At 41.8% G+C, this 14,634-nt stretch overlaps 1 protein-coding gene across 5 annotated transcripts in view; it reads left to right on the forward strand.

Annotated features, from left to right (window-relative positions):
- EFCAB2 (EF-hand calcium binding domain 2) overlaps positions 1–14,634 on the forward strand; it is a 95,195-nt gene that overhangs the window by 33,043 nt on the left and 47,518 nt on the right. Inside the window, exon 2 of one of the 5 annotated variants that reach the window (XM_047755267.1) lies at positions 3,980–4,064. The exons of the other annotated variants lie outside the window; for them this stretch is intronic. Coding sequence (XP_047611223.1) covers positions 3,980–4,064 — 85 coding nt within the window. The remainder of the gene's footprint in view (positions 1–3,979; positions 4,065–14,634) is intronic. 5 annotated transcript variants of the gene reach the window in all.

A 14,634-nucleotide genomic window follows, 5' to 3' on the forward strand; every position in this document is an offset into this window, starting at 1 on the left:
AGTGGGGTTAACGATCCTGCGTTGCCGTGAGCCGCGGTGTAGGTTGCAGATGTGGCTCGGATCCCGCGTTGCTGTGGCTGTGGTGTAGGCCGGTGGCTACAGCTCCGATTCGACCCCTAGCCTGGGAACCTCCATATGCCATAGGAGCAGCCCAAGAAATAGCAAAAAGACAAAAAAAAAAAGGATGAGAAGAAATCGCAACAGATGTGACTACCTAAAAATAAAAGGTAAAGTACTTTTAAAAATAATCTCCAGTTTAAAAAGCAACATCAGCTTTGTGCAGTGGCAGTGTTACAACCATTGAGCTTTTCCCAAGGTACTCTTAGGACTAATAAGAACCTTCCCAATACCCAACACAGATTCAATTGCATTCAACTTATTTTGTTTCAGTGAGCTAATGAGACATATGCACAAGATGAATTGGGCACAGTGGTTCACCCCAGAATTATTATATCAACGAAAAATTGGAAACTACCTAAGTATGTACAATTAAGGAGTTGGTTTAATACATTCCGGTAAGGTTCTATAGTAGAATATCCAGCAGTACTAAAAAGGATAATGTATAAATTTTTTTCGAGAATGAAAGATGTTCACAATTTATCGTTGAGTAAAGAATTAGATTAGAGGACAACATTAAGAGTCGTTAACTCTGCATGGCAGGATTTGAAGTGGATTTTACTGAATGTAAACTTCTTCCTTTTTTTTTTTCTTCCGTAATCACAAAGGAGATGGAACTGTTTTCATTTTAGGAAAACAGATGCAAAACAGCTGACCTGGAAAATTGTTTTCAGTAATTATGACATAGGCTTAAGTCTGTTATTTAAAGAGCTGTTAAGACAAAATGGAAGCTCCCAGTAGGAATGAGCAGAGAAGAGAAACTGACAAGTCATAGCATAGAAACGAAAAGCAGTAAACAAGCGTTAATCATCACTATTCATTAAGCATCGCAGTAAATTCAAATACGGAGATAATATTTAGTGCTTGCTTATTAAATTAGAAGTTTGCTGCTATGTCATTTATTACAATAAAGAAATAATATCAATAGTTAATTGCTTTGGTACTGTTAAAAATGCAAGGTTATGTAGGTTATGTGGCAACCTGGAAAAATATAACTTCTTTTTTAAAAAAGAATTTGTTCTTTTTTATTGAATTTTTATCAATCATCGTTAAATTTTTTTTTTTTTTTTGCCCTGCCCATGGCATGTGAATCGAACCCACACCACAGCAGAGACCCAAAGCCACGGCAGTGGCAACACTGGATTCTTAACCCACTGTGCCCCAAGAGAACTCCATGGAAAAAAATATAACATTTGAGTGAAGTAGTTAGGAGTTAGTTTTTAAACTATGGGTGCTCGCAGTCATTTAGGTGGGGGAGAGAGCAGGGGAGAGTAACATCCTTCCCGTGAGGACGATCTGGGTTCCGTCCAGCTCTGCCCTTTAGTAGCTCTGTGATTTTGGGCCAATTGCTTAACCTCTCTGAGCTTCGAGTTCTTTTTTTCTTTTTCTTTTCTTTCTTTTTTTTTTTTTTTTGTCTTTTTGCTATTTCTTTGGGCCGCTTCCGTGGCATATGGAGGTTCCCAGGCTAGGGGTCGAATCAGAGCTGTAGCCACCGGCCTACGCCAGAGCCACAGCAACGCAGGATCCGAGCCGCATTTGCAACCTACACCACAGCTCACGGCAACGCCAGATCATTAACCCACTGAGCAAGGGCAGGGACTGAACCCGAACCTCACGGTTCCTAGTCGGATTTGTTAACCACTGCGCCACGACGGGAAGTCCGAGTTCTTTTTTTCTAAAAATGAGATACTTAACCTCTCTGGTGGTAAATGTGGGTGAGCACCTGCCACAGAAACTGGTACATGTGTTCATTCAGTAAATTTTGTTGTGTGAATGAATGGTAGGTGTTAAATACTGTATATAAAAGATTATGTATGAAGAAAGGAAAGTACGGCAAAACGAAGAGTGGTTCTGTCAGGGTAAAGGGAATATGAGGACTTAAAAATTTCCCCATTTTCTACAGTTTGGTGGTATCACAATTAAAATTAATTATCTAAATTCATCCTTAATCTCTCCCTTTCCAGTTTTTTTTTTTTTGTCTTTTTGTCCTTTTTTTTTTCCAAGTCGCTCCCACAGCATACGGAGGTTCCGAGGCTAGGGGTCTAATCAGAGCTGTAGCCGCCAGCCTACACCACAGCCACAGCAACTTGGGATCCGAGCCGCATCTGCAACCTATACCACACCTTACAATGCAATGCGGAATCCTTAACCCACTGAGCAAGGCTAGGGATCGAACCTACAACCTCATGGTTCTGAGTCAGATTCGTTAACCACTGCGCCACGACGGGAACTCCCCTTTCCAGTTCTTCTAGAAAAACTGTTCATTTTGCAGACAGTGAGTGCAATATCCTCTCACCTGGAATGTTGCAGCAGCCTCCTAACTGGTCTCTCTGCTTCCCACTGTCCCATTTCAGTGTATTCGTCACGTGATAGCCAAAGTGGGGAGCAGCCAGGCCATCACCCTTGGCTGCTTGGAACCTTCCAGTGGTTTCTCATCTCATTCAGAGCACAGGGCCCTTATCTTTACTGTGCCCCCAGAGCCTCGCAGCGTCTGTCCCCACCCCCAAACTCACACCTTTCTGACCGTATTTCCTACCGCGCTGCCTTTGCTGTTCTCTCAGCAGATATTCCCAAGGCTGGTTCTTTCTCCTCCTTCGCATCTGTGCCGAAGTCACTTCATCACTAAGGCGGGCCTTCCCAAGCCGTCACACCAACCAGTTCTCCCCACATCACCACCCCTTATGGCCCTTCCTTGATTTTTTTCCAGCATCATTTGACTTCCGGTGTGGATTTTATCAGATATGTGTAAGCTTATTATATATTTCCCTCTTGCCTCAACAAATAGCTCCATGGAGGCAGGAATTTTTGTCTGTTTTGTTCTTTCCTGTAACTGTAGCCTTTGAATAGCGTGTAGCACATAGTAGGTACTTAATCAATATTTACCGAATAAATGACTTTTTAATTGCTTCATGTAAGTTTTTGTCTCGAAACTACTTTGAATGCTCTTTAAGGGAGTGTCATGTTTCTTTTGTGTGCCTCCCACCCTCCAACGCCAGCCCTCCTCGGGCATAGAGTAAAGCAGGACCCATGGACACACTAGAGAAACACAGTCTCCGTGGCATTGGATTCCTTCTGCTTCTTAGACTAGGATCTACCCAGACTACTTGAGATAGCAGATAGGCTGGTGCTAGCAACGCTCTATACCGTGATCTGGGTAGTGGCTCAGCTCTGCGTATATACCTGTGTGGAAACTCAGTAAGCTGCCAACTTGAGATTAGTGCACCTTTGGTACTTTTTTTTTTTTTTTTTTAGTATTTTCTAGGGCTGCACCCATGGCATATGGAGGTCCCCAGGCTAGGGGTCAAATCAGAGCTGTAGCTGCCAGCCTATGCCAGAGCCACAGCAACATGGGATCCAAGCTGAGTCTGCGACCTACACCACAGCTCACGGCAATGCCAGATCCTTAACCCGCTGAGCGAGGCCAGGGATTGAACCTGAAACCTCATGGGTCCTAGTCGGATTCATTAACCCCTGAGTCACGACGGGAACTCTGGCACTTTCTTGTTTATGTCTTATGCTGAAGTTAAAAAAATGTCTGCTTCAGAAGTTCCCCTCATGGCTCAGTGGTTAACTTACCCGACTAGAATCCATGAAGATATGGGTTTGATCCCTGGTCTTGATCAGTGGGTTAAGGATCCAGCGTTGCCACGAGCTGTGTTGTAGGTCGCAGACGTGGCTTGGATCTGGCATTGGTGTGGCTGTGGTGTAGGCTGGCACTGTAGCTCCAACTGGACCCCTAGCCTGGGAACCTCCATATGCCAAGGGTGCAGCCCTAAAAAGCAAAAAAAAAAAAAAAAAAAGTCTGTTCCATTCTTTGAGATCTCTAGAGTGAATTAATTGTTATTTACTTTTCCTTTCGCAGAGATAGCAGTAGCAGAATTTCACAAAAAAATCAAAGAAGCTTTTGAAGTGTTTGACCATGAGTCGAATAATACAGTGGATGTGAGGTTTGGAAATGATTTCTTCTAATTCTAAATTGCTAATACAATTTATAAAGTAGATGAGGGTTCATTCCTGTGCCCTGTAAAAAAGGTCTTTGCTAATGACATTTGCTTCAGATCAATACTGTTGCTTATTCTTCATAATCTGGGGGAAAGAATATATATGCACATTGCCTGTTCTAACCTACAGATGAAATGCTGTGAATGAGATGGACTCTGCTATAGCTTAGTGCTAGACACATAGCTGGCATTCAGTAAAATTTGTTGAATGAGTGAATAGAATTTGCTTTTAAAATACATACATATGGGAGTTCCCATCATGGCTCAGCAGAAACGAATCTGACTAGCATCCATGAGGATGCAGGTTTGATCTCTGGCCTTGCTCAGTGGGTTAAGGATCCAGTGTTGCATCTTTTTCCCATTCAGAATTAAAATAATTCTACTGAGGCCCTGAGGAAAAGTGTATATTCTTACAACTTAAATTGTCTGCTTTATAAAATAAAGCTACCAAGAAAATTGGCAGATTTTTAGCATTCAAATATTAATGCTCAGCATATCTGAGTGGTAGCAATGTGGCCAAATGCAGTTTCTAGTCTTTATTCCTTCTGCTAATATGTATAGGACTTTAAAGTTTACTGTGGGTGTTCTCATGCTGCTGGTATCACTGCTCTCTTCTCGTAATAAATCAGAAATGAAGGCCAGAGATGCAGAATGCCTTGCTCAAGATGGAATAATGGACTAGCAGCAGAGATAAAACTCAAATTAGTTTCTTCTGTTTGGGGCAGCTGTGCCTCGGCCCTGGGAGAGGCTGTGGGAATACAATGCTGAATAAGGCCTGGTCCTGGCTTTCCCAGCCTCAGCAGCCTCCTCTGTTTATGAAAACAGTTAGCATTTATTTTGGCATGTGATTAAAAGTGAAGGTCTAAATAGACTTTTTTTTTTAAGGGCCGTATCTACCACATGTGGAAGTTCCCAGGCTACAGGTCAAATCTGAGCCTCATCCGAGACCCACACCACAGGTTACTGCAACGCTGGATCCTTAACCCACTGATCGAGGCCAGGGAGCAAACCGGTATCCTCATGGATACTCGGATTCATTACCGCTGAGCCACAACGGGAACTCCTAAATAGACTTTTTCCCCCCAAATTACTAAACAGTTATTTACTTCTTCTTCTTCTTCTTTTTTTTTTTTGTCTTTTTGCCTTTTTCTAGGGCCGCTCCCTCAGCATATGGAGGTTCCCAGGCTAGGGGTCTAGTCGGAGCTGTAGCCACTGGCCTACGCCAGAGCCACAGCAGCATGGGATCCGAGCCTCATCTGCAACCTACACCACAGCTCACGGCAACGCTGGATCCTTGACCCGCTGAGCAAGACCTGGGATCGAACCCGAAACCTCATGGTTCCTGGTCAGATTCGTTTCCAATGTACCACGACAGGAACTCTGGCTCTGAATAATTTTTGAGTAAAGGTTTTGAGACCAGAAGTTTGAGAATCACTCTTGTCTATGGACATTTTTAAAGTTCTTAGAACAATATTAACTTGGGACAAATTAGTTTGGGATTTAAAAACCTAGAACAATATTAGCTAGTATTATTATTCTGCTTTATATTCTTTTTTTTTTTTTGTCTTTTTGCCATTTCTTTGGGCCGCTCCCTCGGCATATGGAGGTTCCCAGGCTAGGGGTCGAATCAGAGCTGTAGCTGCCAGCCTCCGCCAGAGCCACAGCAACTCGGGATCCGAGCCGCGTCTGCGACCTACACCACAGCTCACGGCAACGCTGGATCCTTAACCCACTGAGCAAGGGCAGGGATCGGACCTGCAACCTCATGGTTCCTAGTCAGATTCATTAACCACTGCGCCACGACGGGAACTCCTGCTTTATATTTTTAAAGTAAATAATTTAGAGTTGTTTTCCTCAATTTAATCTGGATTAGCATTGTTATATTGTACTCTCATAAGAACTTTTTACTTATATCTGTGCTGTGTTTTGATATTTTATGGTCTTTTCCATGTTTGGAAGTTTTTGAAGGTTATTGTTTTTGAAGGTTACATCTTGAAAAACATCAAGGCAGGTTTTTTTTTTTCTTTTTTCTCCTTTCTTTCTTTCTTTTTAGGGCTGTTCGTGTGGCATATGGAGGTTCCCAGGCTAGGGGTCCATTGGAGCTGCAGCTGCCAGCCTACACCACAGCCACAGCAACACCAGATCCGAGCCATGTCTGTCACCTACACCACAGCTCACAGCAACGCCGGATCCTTAACCCACTGAGCAAGGCCGGGGATCACACCCGCATCCTTCTGGATACTGGTCAGGTTCATAACCCACTGAGCCACAGTGGGAACTCTGAGGCAGGTCTTCAATATCATTACTTAGGGTATTTTTATTTTGCCCCCTATGAAACATAGAATAGAGTACATTTTGACTTATATACATTTTCCTGCTCTTATGTTCAGATTTCAATTAATATGTGATTGAAAATTAAATTTTTGAGTGGGTAACATATACACATGAGGTAAAATTCTAAATGTACAAAGAATCTGTGGTGAGAGGTAGGTCTCTTCACCTGGCTGTCCATGTCCCTTTTCTAAAGGCAAGATTTATTATGTTTCTCTCATTCTTCCAGAGATAGTCCTTCCAAATACAAGTGTGTGTGTGTGTGTGTGTGTGTATTTTTATTGTGGTAAATATACATAACATAAAATTTGCCATCTAACCGTTTTAAAGTATATAGTTTAGCGACATTAAGTACATGCCCCATACTGCCCATCCATTTCTAGAACTTGTTTATCTTCCCAAACTGAAACTCCATACCTTTTAAATAATAATTCCCCCTTCTCCCCTCTCCCTAGCTCGTTGCAGCCACAATTCTACTTTCTGTCGGCAGGAGTTTGACTACACTAGGTACCTCATGCAAGTGGCATTATAAAATATTTGTCCTTTTGTTTCTGGCTTATTTCATTTAGCATACTGTCTTCAAAGTTCATCCATATTGTAGCATGTATCAGAATTCCTTTTTTTTTTTTTTTTGTCTTTGTAGGGCTGCACCTTCGGCCTATGAAAGTTCCCAGGCTAGGGGTTGAATTGGAGCTGTAGATGCCGGCCTACACCACAGCCACAGCCACACAGGATCCGAGCCGCATCTGGGACCCATACCACAGTTCATGGCAACGCTGGATCCATAACCCACTGAGCGAGGCAAGGGGTCGAATGCGCAGCCTCACGGTGCCTAGTGGGATTCGTTTCTGCTACACCATGATGGGAACTCCCAGAACTCCATCCCTTTGGGCCGAATACTGTTCCCCTGTGTGCATATAGAACCCATTTTGTTTATCCATCCATTTGTCCGTGGACATTTGGGCTGTTTCCGGCTTCTGGCTGCTTGAATAATGTTACCATGAATGTTAATATACAACTACCCTTTCGAATCCCTGCTTTTAATTCTTTGGTTGTCTCTGTTTAATTTTTTGAGAAACCACTGTACTGTTTTCCGCAGTGGCTGTACCATTTCACATTCCCGCCAGCACAGCACAGAGTTCCAATCTCTCCACATCCTCACCTAGACTTGTTCTGTTTTTTTAAATAACCATCCCAATGGGTCAAAAGTGGAGTCTTGTGGTTTTGATTTGCATTTCCCTAATGATTAATGAGGTTGAGCATATTTTCATGTCCTTATTGGCCGTTTTTACATCTTCTTTGGAAAAAAATGCCTATTAAATCCTTTTCCCATTTTTAAACTGGATTGCTTGGTTTTGTAACATTGAGTTGCAGAATGTTTGTGTATTTTTATGTAAGTGGTGAGCTATTATTATTATTAAACCACTATGTACTTTTCTTTTTCCACTTATAAATGTATCTTGGTGATTATTCTTTTTTAGTACATTAAGAGCTTCTAATTGCATTTTGTGGATGAATCAAAACATATAGAATTAATCACTCATTGATGGATATTTAGATTGTTTTTAGGCTTTTTCTATAATAGTCCATGTGCAAAAAATATCTGAGCATGCATGTTGTTTTGCAAAATTAAGACTTTTTCTCTAGGATAAATTCTTGGAAATATGTCAAAGTGCAGGAATATTTTTGGTTAGGTGTTGCTATCTTGACAGTATAGTTTCTCACATCGTTATGGGAGCATGCTTGTTTCTCTACTCCCTTGTACAGTTTCAATATCAAACTTTAGGACTTTTGCCAGTCTGATGTGTGAAAATTAGGAACTCAGGGTTAATTTTTACTTCCCTAATTTTGGACATCTTTTTGTATGTCCAAAGACAATTTGTAGAGTTCCCGTTGTGGCGCAGTGGAAATGAATCCGACTGAGAACCATGAAGTTCTATCCCTAGCCTTGCTCAGTGGGTTAAGGATCCGGCATTGTTGTGAGCTGCAGTGAAGGTGGCAGATGTGGCTTGGATCCTGCGTGGCTGTAGCTGTGGTGTAGGCCAGCAGCTGTAGCTCCGATTAGCCCCCAAGCCTGGGAACCTCCATATGCCGCCTGTGTGGCCCTAAAAAGCAAAAATAAACAAAAAGACAATTTGTATTTCCATCTATTTAAACTGGCAGTTCATGACCTTTCCTCATTTTTCCCATTCAGTAATTTATCTTTTTATATATTAACGATCTTAGCTTTAGTGTGTGAAATTTATTCCATCTATTTTTTTTTTTTTTGACTACTTTTACTTTCAGGCATTTAGAAATTAGAAAAAAATTAGTCAAATGAGTATGGATTTAATTTTTGGAAACAGTCTTTTTGAGTATGGATTTAATTTTTGGAAACAAACAAAAGTCATAAAAGTAGTTTTAATAGAATAAATTTGTTACCCTGAATAAAGCTAGTTTGGTAAACAATAAAGCATACCCCATAATAAATGCCTATAAAGTAAGGACACTAATTTTTCCATGTAGCTGACAAATTTAATTTGAAAATAGCTCTAATCTTATTCACAAATGTATCTAGTCTTTTGTAATTGATGTTCTTTCTTTTTCTTTTCTTTTCTTTTTTTTTTGTCTTTTTGCCTTCTCTAGGGCCACTCCCATGGCATATGGAGGTTCCCAGGCTAGGAGTTGAATTGGAGCTATAGCCACTGGCGAACACCACAGCCACAGCAACTCGGGATCCAAGCCTCGTTTGCAACCTACACCATAGCTCATGGCAACGCTGGATCCTTAACCCACTGAGCAAGGCCAGGGATTGAACCCACAACCTCATGGTTCCTAGTCGGATTTGTTAACCACTGAGCCATGACAGGAACTCCGATGTCCTTTCATTTTTGCTTCTAACACTAAAAGTACACTGAAAGTCGGTAGAGTCAGTTGCTGCCTCTATCAATGATTTTTTAAAATAGGCCACCTCTTTTTAGTTCATTTTCCTTATTTATAAATTTGAAGAAATATTTGTACCACTTAAGCCACAAGAGTGTTAGGAGTACTGAAATGAAAAAAACATGAATGAATTTTGAAAAGTATGTAAGTTTAGATCAGCATCTATATTTTGAAACACTCCATTTTAATCAATTCCAGAGCAGATTGATACTCAAGAATTTGGTAAGCTAAGATGATGTAGGGTCCAATCCTGGTGTAAAAGGGCTGGTCTGTCCATTTCTCCAACCGCATCCATCTATGCCATTCCTAAGCCTCAGTGCCTTTGCAGAGGGACCTTATTATTAGTATCCCAGACTATTCTGTGTTTACTTTACACCAGCCTCATCTATAAGAGATTTCTCCTATTTTTTTTTGTGCGTGTGTGTCTTTTTAGGGCAGCACCCTCAGCATATGGAGCTTCCCAGGCTAGGGGTGGAATTGGAGCTATAGCTGCCGGCCTACACCACAGCCACAGCAATGCCAGATCCAAGCTGAGTCTGGGACCTACACCACAGCTCACGGCAACGCCAGATCCTTAACCCACTGAGCAAGGCCAGGGATTAAACCTTCGTCCTCATGGATGCTAGTTAGGTTCGTTTCCGCTGAGCCATGATGGGAATTCCGTTTTCTCCTAATTTTTTCTTGTTTTCTTAGTTTTTAGGCAAACTTTACCCAGTCCAGCAGCCCCAGGTATCCTCTTGCTAAAGTGGAGACTCTTTTGACTGCTTTCATCTCAACTCAGCATGAGTCTCTGGGAACACACCACCTTGTATTCATCTGTTTTACTGATAAGGAGACTCAAGTTTCTTAAGCATTTGACAAGAACCTTGAGTGTATTAGGTCTTGCCTAAAATTCAGTAAGAAGTACGTAATAAAAAACCTTTTTGTAACGGATTAGAAATAATTCTTCCTAAGAGGACCAGAGGTGCCATAAATATTACTTCCACTTCTTCACATTTGGCACTACTTTTGAAGAGACATTAATACAACATTTCACAGTTTATTTTTATCATGTAGTGAAAAGTGTGAGCGCCGGCGGAGAAATTGCACGGACAGTTTCCCCAAACAATCATCTGAAAAAGCTTAACATCACTCTAAGAGCTTTTGCAAAACTACAGAGGTAAATGGGTCTGCATTTGTGGAATGGAAAGTGTATTATAAAAGAGGAATGGCATTGTTGGACCCACAGAGTCCTTGATAGGGAGTGAATTATAAAAACTGGGGTTTATTCAAACAGCGATACTTCTCACATGCAAATGAAGTCTAGGATGAACTAAGACTGCATGTGTACCTTTGATAAAGTCCCAAAACAATGTTAAATTAAAAATATTGCCAAAGGGGGAGTTCCTGTTGTGGCGCAGCTGAAATGAGCCCAACTAGTATCCATGAGGATGCAGGTTCGATCCCTGGCCTCACTCTGGGTCTGGGATCCGGCATTGCCAGAGCTGTGGTGTAGGTTGCAGATGCAGCTCGGATCTGGTGTTGCTGTGGCTGTGGTGGAGGCCGGCAGCTGCAGCTCTGATTCCATCCCTAGCCTGGAAACCTCCAGATGCCGAGGGTGCAGCCCCAAAAGACAAACAAACAAACAAAAAAATCAAAAGGAAGTGAACATTATGATACCATGTGTGTAAATTTTAAACACACAAAGTGATAGGCTATTGTTTGCTTAGACAGATACATGCATGAGAGTGATAAACATTATCCAAATAGTGGTTATATCTGAAATGGAGGGAGAAGAGATGGACAGTGGAACTTTGGCTGCTTAAATGTGGCAAAATGTTTACTTCTGTTAAATCTTGGTATTGGATATATGGCTGTCTTTAATTTTTTTTTCAGTACTTTTATCTGAACTATTTCACAATTGCACATAAAAATATTTTTAAAGAGTGGTTTATATCTTGTTATTTCACCATCTCACTTTCTAGTTGCTTTGTAAAAGATTGATTTGTTTGTAATAGCTCTTTTGATGAACTATGATTTTTTTTTGCTCTTTAGGGCCACACTTGAGGCATGTGGAGGTTCCCAGGCTAGGGGTTGAATCGGAGCTACAGCTGCTGGCCTGCACCACAGCCATAGCAATGCCAGATCTGAGCCACGCCTGCAACCTACACCACAGCTCATGGCAAGGCCAGATCTTTAACCCACTGAGCGAGGCCAAGGATCGAATTCATGGATATCAGTTGGGTTTGTTACCACTGAGCCACAACGGGAACTCCCAGGGCCGGAGATTCTGTCTGTTTTGTTCACTGCTGTATTTCGTCACCTAGATCTGAGTTTGGCACGTAGTAGATGACCAATAAATACTTACTAAATGAATGTAGCAAGCGACTATTCCTATAAAAATAAGATCACAATGATCATGCTTTCTAAAAATGAAATATAAACACAAGAAAAACATTAATTTAAATTGAAGAAATTGTGGAATCTCAGTGTTTGTTAGTCATGAGAGACATTACTTATTTTATATTCAGAAAAGATTGCAAGAAAAACATTAAGAGGTTGTAATCGTTGCATGTATGTGTTTTTTTTTTTAAACTACTCATTTCAAATATACAAGGGTCAGTTGACTCCCTGCTGTAGAAGGTAAATGTGGTAGCACTTTCAAAATTCCTTCTACTTTTTCTCCTTCAATCTGCTAGTTTATTTCAGGTATACTTTTTTTTTCTTCTTTTTATGGCTGTATATGCAGCATATGGAAGTTCCCAGGCAAGGGGTTGAATTGGACGGCACCTGAGGCCTATGCCATAGCCGCTGCAACAGTAGATCTGAGCTACATCTGTGACCTACACCACAGCCTGAGGCAATGCTGGATCCTTAACCCCCTTCATCCTCATGGATACTATGTAGGGTTCTTAACCCTCTGAAACTCAGTGGGAACTCCTTGAGTTCTTTATTTTGATTTATTTCTGTTATCTAGATTCTCTTGTTAATTTCTTTCTTTTTTTTTTTTTTTTTTTGGCTTTTGCCTTTTGAGGGCTGCTCCTGTGGCATATGGAGGTTCCCAGGCTAGGGGTCTAATTGGAGCTGTAGCCACCAGCCTATGCCACAGCCACAGCAATTTGGGATCCAAGCTGAGTCTGCAACCTACACCACAGCTCATGGCAACGCCGGACCCTTAACCCACTGAGCAAGGCAGGGATCGAACTCACAACCTCATGGCTCCTAGTTGGATTCGTTAACCACTGAGCCACGATGGCAACTCCTCTCTTGTTAATTTTTTTTTTTCAGACAGTGCTCATGGATATTTTTCCCTGAGTTCTTTCATCTTTAAAACTTTTGCTTATACTCGAATACGTTGTCCTTGATTAACATTTTATAAATTTATATCATTTTTAATGGCTTCAAGGCATTCCATTGTGTGACTATACCATAATTTGATATCTGTCCTAATTTTGAAAATTTGGGTTGTTTGTGATGTGATGTTACTTTTGCATCAGGGCTAAAATTATTCATGTGGAATTGTTCAAAGATTTTATCCCGGGACTTCCCGTTGTGGCTCAGCAGTTAAGGAACTTAACCAGTATCCATGAGTTCACGGGTTCAATCCCTGGCCTCACGCAGTGGGGTAAGGATCTGGTGTAGCCGCGAGCTGTGGTGTAGGCCATGGACTATGGTGCCAATTCAACCCCTAGTCTGGGAACTTCCATATGCTGCAGGTGTGGCCTTTAAAAAAAAAAAAAAATGACTTTATCCCGGACTATCCCCGGAGTTCCCTTGTGGCTCAGCAGGTTAAGGATCCACCATTGTCACGGCTGTGGCACTGGTTACAGCTGTGGTGTAGGTTCTATCCCTGGCCCGGGAACTTCCACGTGCTGTGGGCATAACCAAAAAAAAAAAAAAAAAATCTTTATTCTTGTCCTAGAATGCCCAAAAAATAAATCCTGTAAGCCCAAGTTCTTTTTCACCTTTTCTTAAAGAGGAAGATTTTTATTGTTGCTGTTGGGAGATAGGGTATCTCCGTCTCCATAATTGAATTCTGACAGGAGGAGGAGGAGGCAAATAAGAAACTGCTGTGCTCTGAAAGTTTGTATCCCCCCAGGATTTTGCATGTTGAAATCTTTATCCCCTGTGTGATAGTATTTGGGGGTGGCGAGGTGATTATGTCGTGAGGGTGGAACCCCCGGGATTGAGATTCGTGGCCTCATAAAAGAGACCCGAGAGCTGCCTCCTCCCTTCCTCGACGTGAGGTTACAGCAGGAGACGGCTGTCTCGGAAGCGGGTTCTCGCCAGACACCAGATCTGCCTGCACCATATCGTGAACTTCCTAGCCTCCAACTGTGAGAAATAAACACATGTTGTTTATAAGCATTCAGTTTATGACATTTTTGTTATAGCAGCTGGAACAAAGACAGAAACTCATTCCAACTGAGATTGGAAGAAAAGTTTGTTAAAGATGTTAAAGGGAGGGCGTTCCCGTCGTGGTGCAGTGGTTAACGAATCCCACTAGGAGCCATGAGGTTTCGGGTTCCATCCCTGGCCTTGCTCAGTGGGTTAAGGATCCGGCGTTGCCGTGAACTTGGTGTAGCCCGTAGACGCAGCTTGGATCTAGTGTTGCTGTGGCTGTGGTGTAGGCGGGCGGCTACAGCTCCAATTTGACCCTTAGTTTGGGAACCTCCATGTGCCTCAGGAGCGGCCCTAGAAATGGCAAAAAGACAAAAAAAAAAAAAGATGTCAAAGGGAGAAGTAAGATTTGAGAGAGAGAGAGAGGCGGATCTTAAACAATTACAGGATATGAAGAGAAAAATCAGGAAGGAGGACTAAAATTTTTTTAAAAACATGTTTGAATACATAGTATGTTCACATGGTTAAAAATGTAAAGAGAACCGAGTATAGAGAAAAGTCCCTCCACTAGCCATTCAAAACCCCTCCAAACTATTAGCAACTAAAGTGCTAATTTCTAGGGTCACTCCAGAAATATGCTATGCATATATAAGGAAATGCATACATATTATTACCTTATACCCCCCCCCCCACTTTCAGCTCAAATTGTTATGTGCTTTCAGAATATGATATTGTTGTCATGGAGTGAAATCAGACTTGTGATGAAGTTCATTTTTAGGGCTTCAGGGTGGCATTCAGGAGTCTGGAATGGCTGTAGTTCTGCCGTTAATCTTAGCAGAATGCATGCATGTATTGGTTTGATTGTATTGGAGGGCAGCACCAAGGGTGCGGGGCTCTAGGTACCCCAGTAAACTGTAGAAGATCATTAGTGAAATGGCACCAT

This window comes from Phacochoerus africanus, chromosome 12, assembly GCF_016906955.1.
Source record: "Phacochoerus africanus isolate WHEZ1 chromosome 12, ROS_Pafr_v1, whole genome shotgun sequence".
Taxonomy (NCBI): Eukaryota; Metazoa; Chordata; class Mammalia; order Artiodactyla; family Suidae; genus Phacochoerus; species Phacochoerus africanus.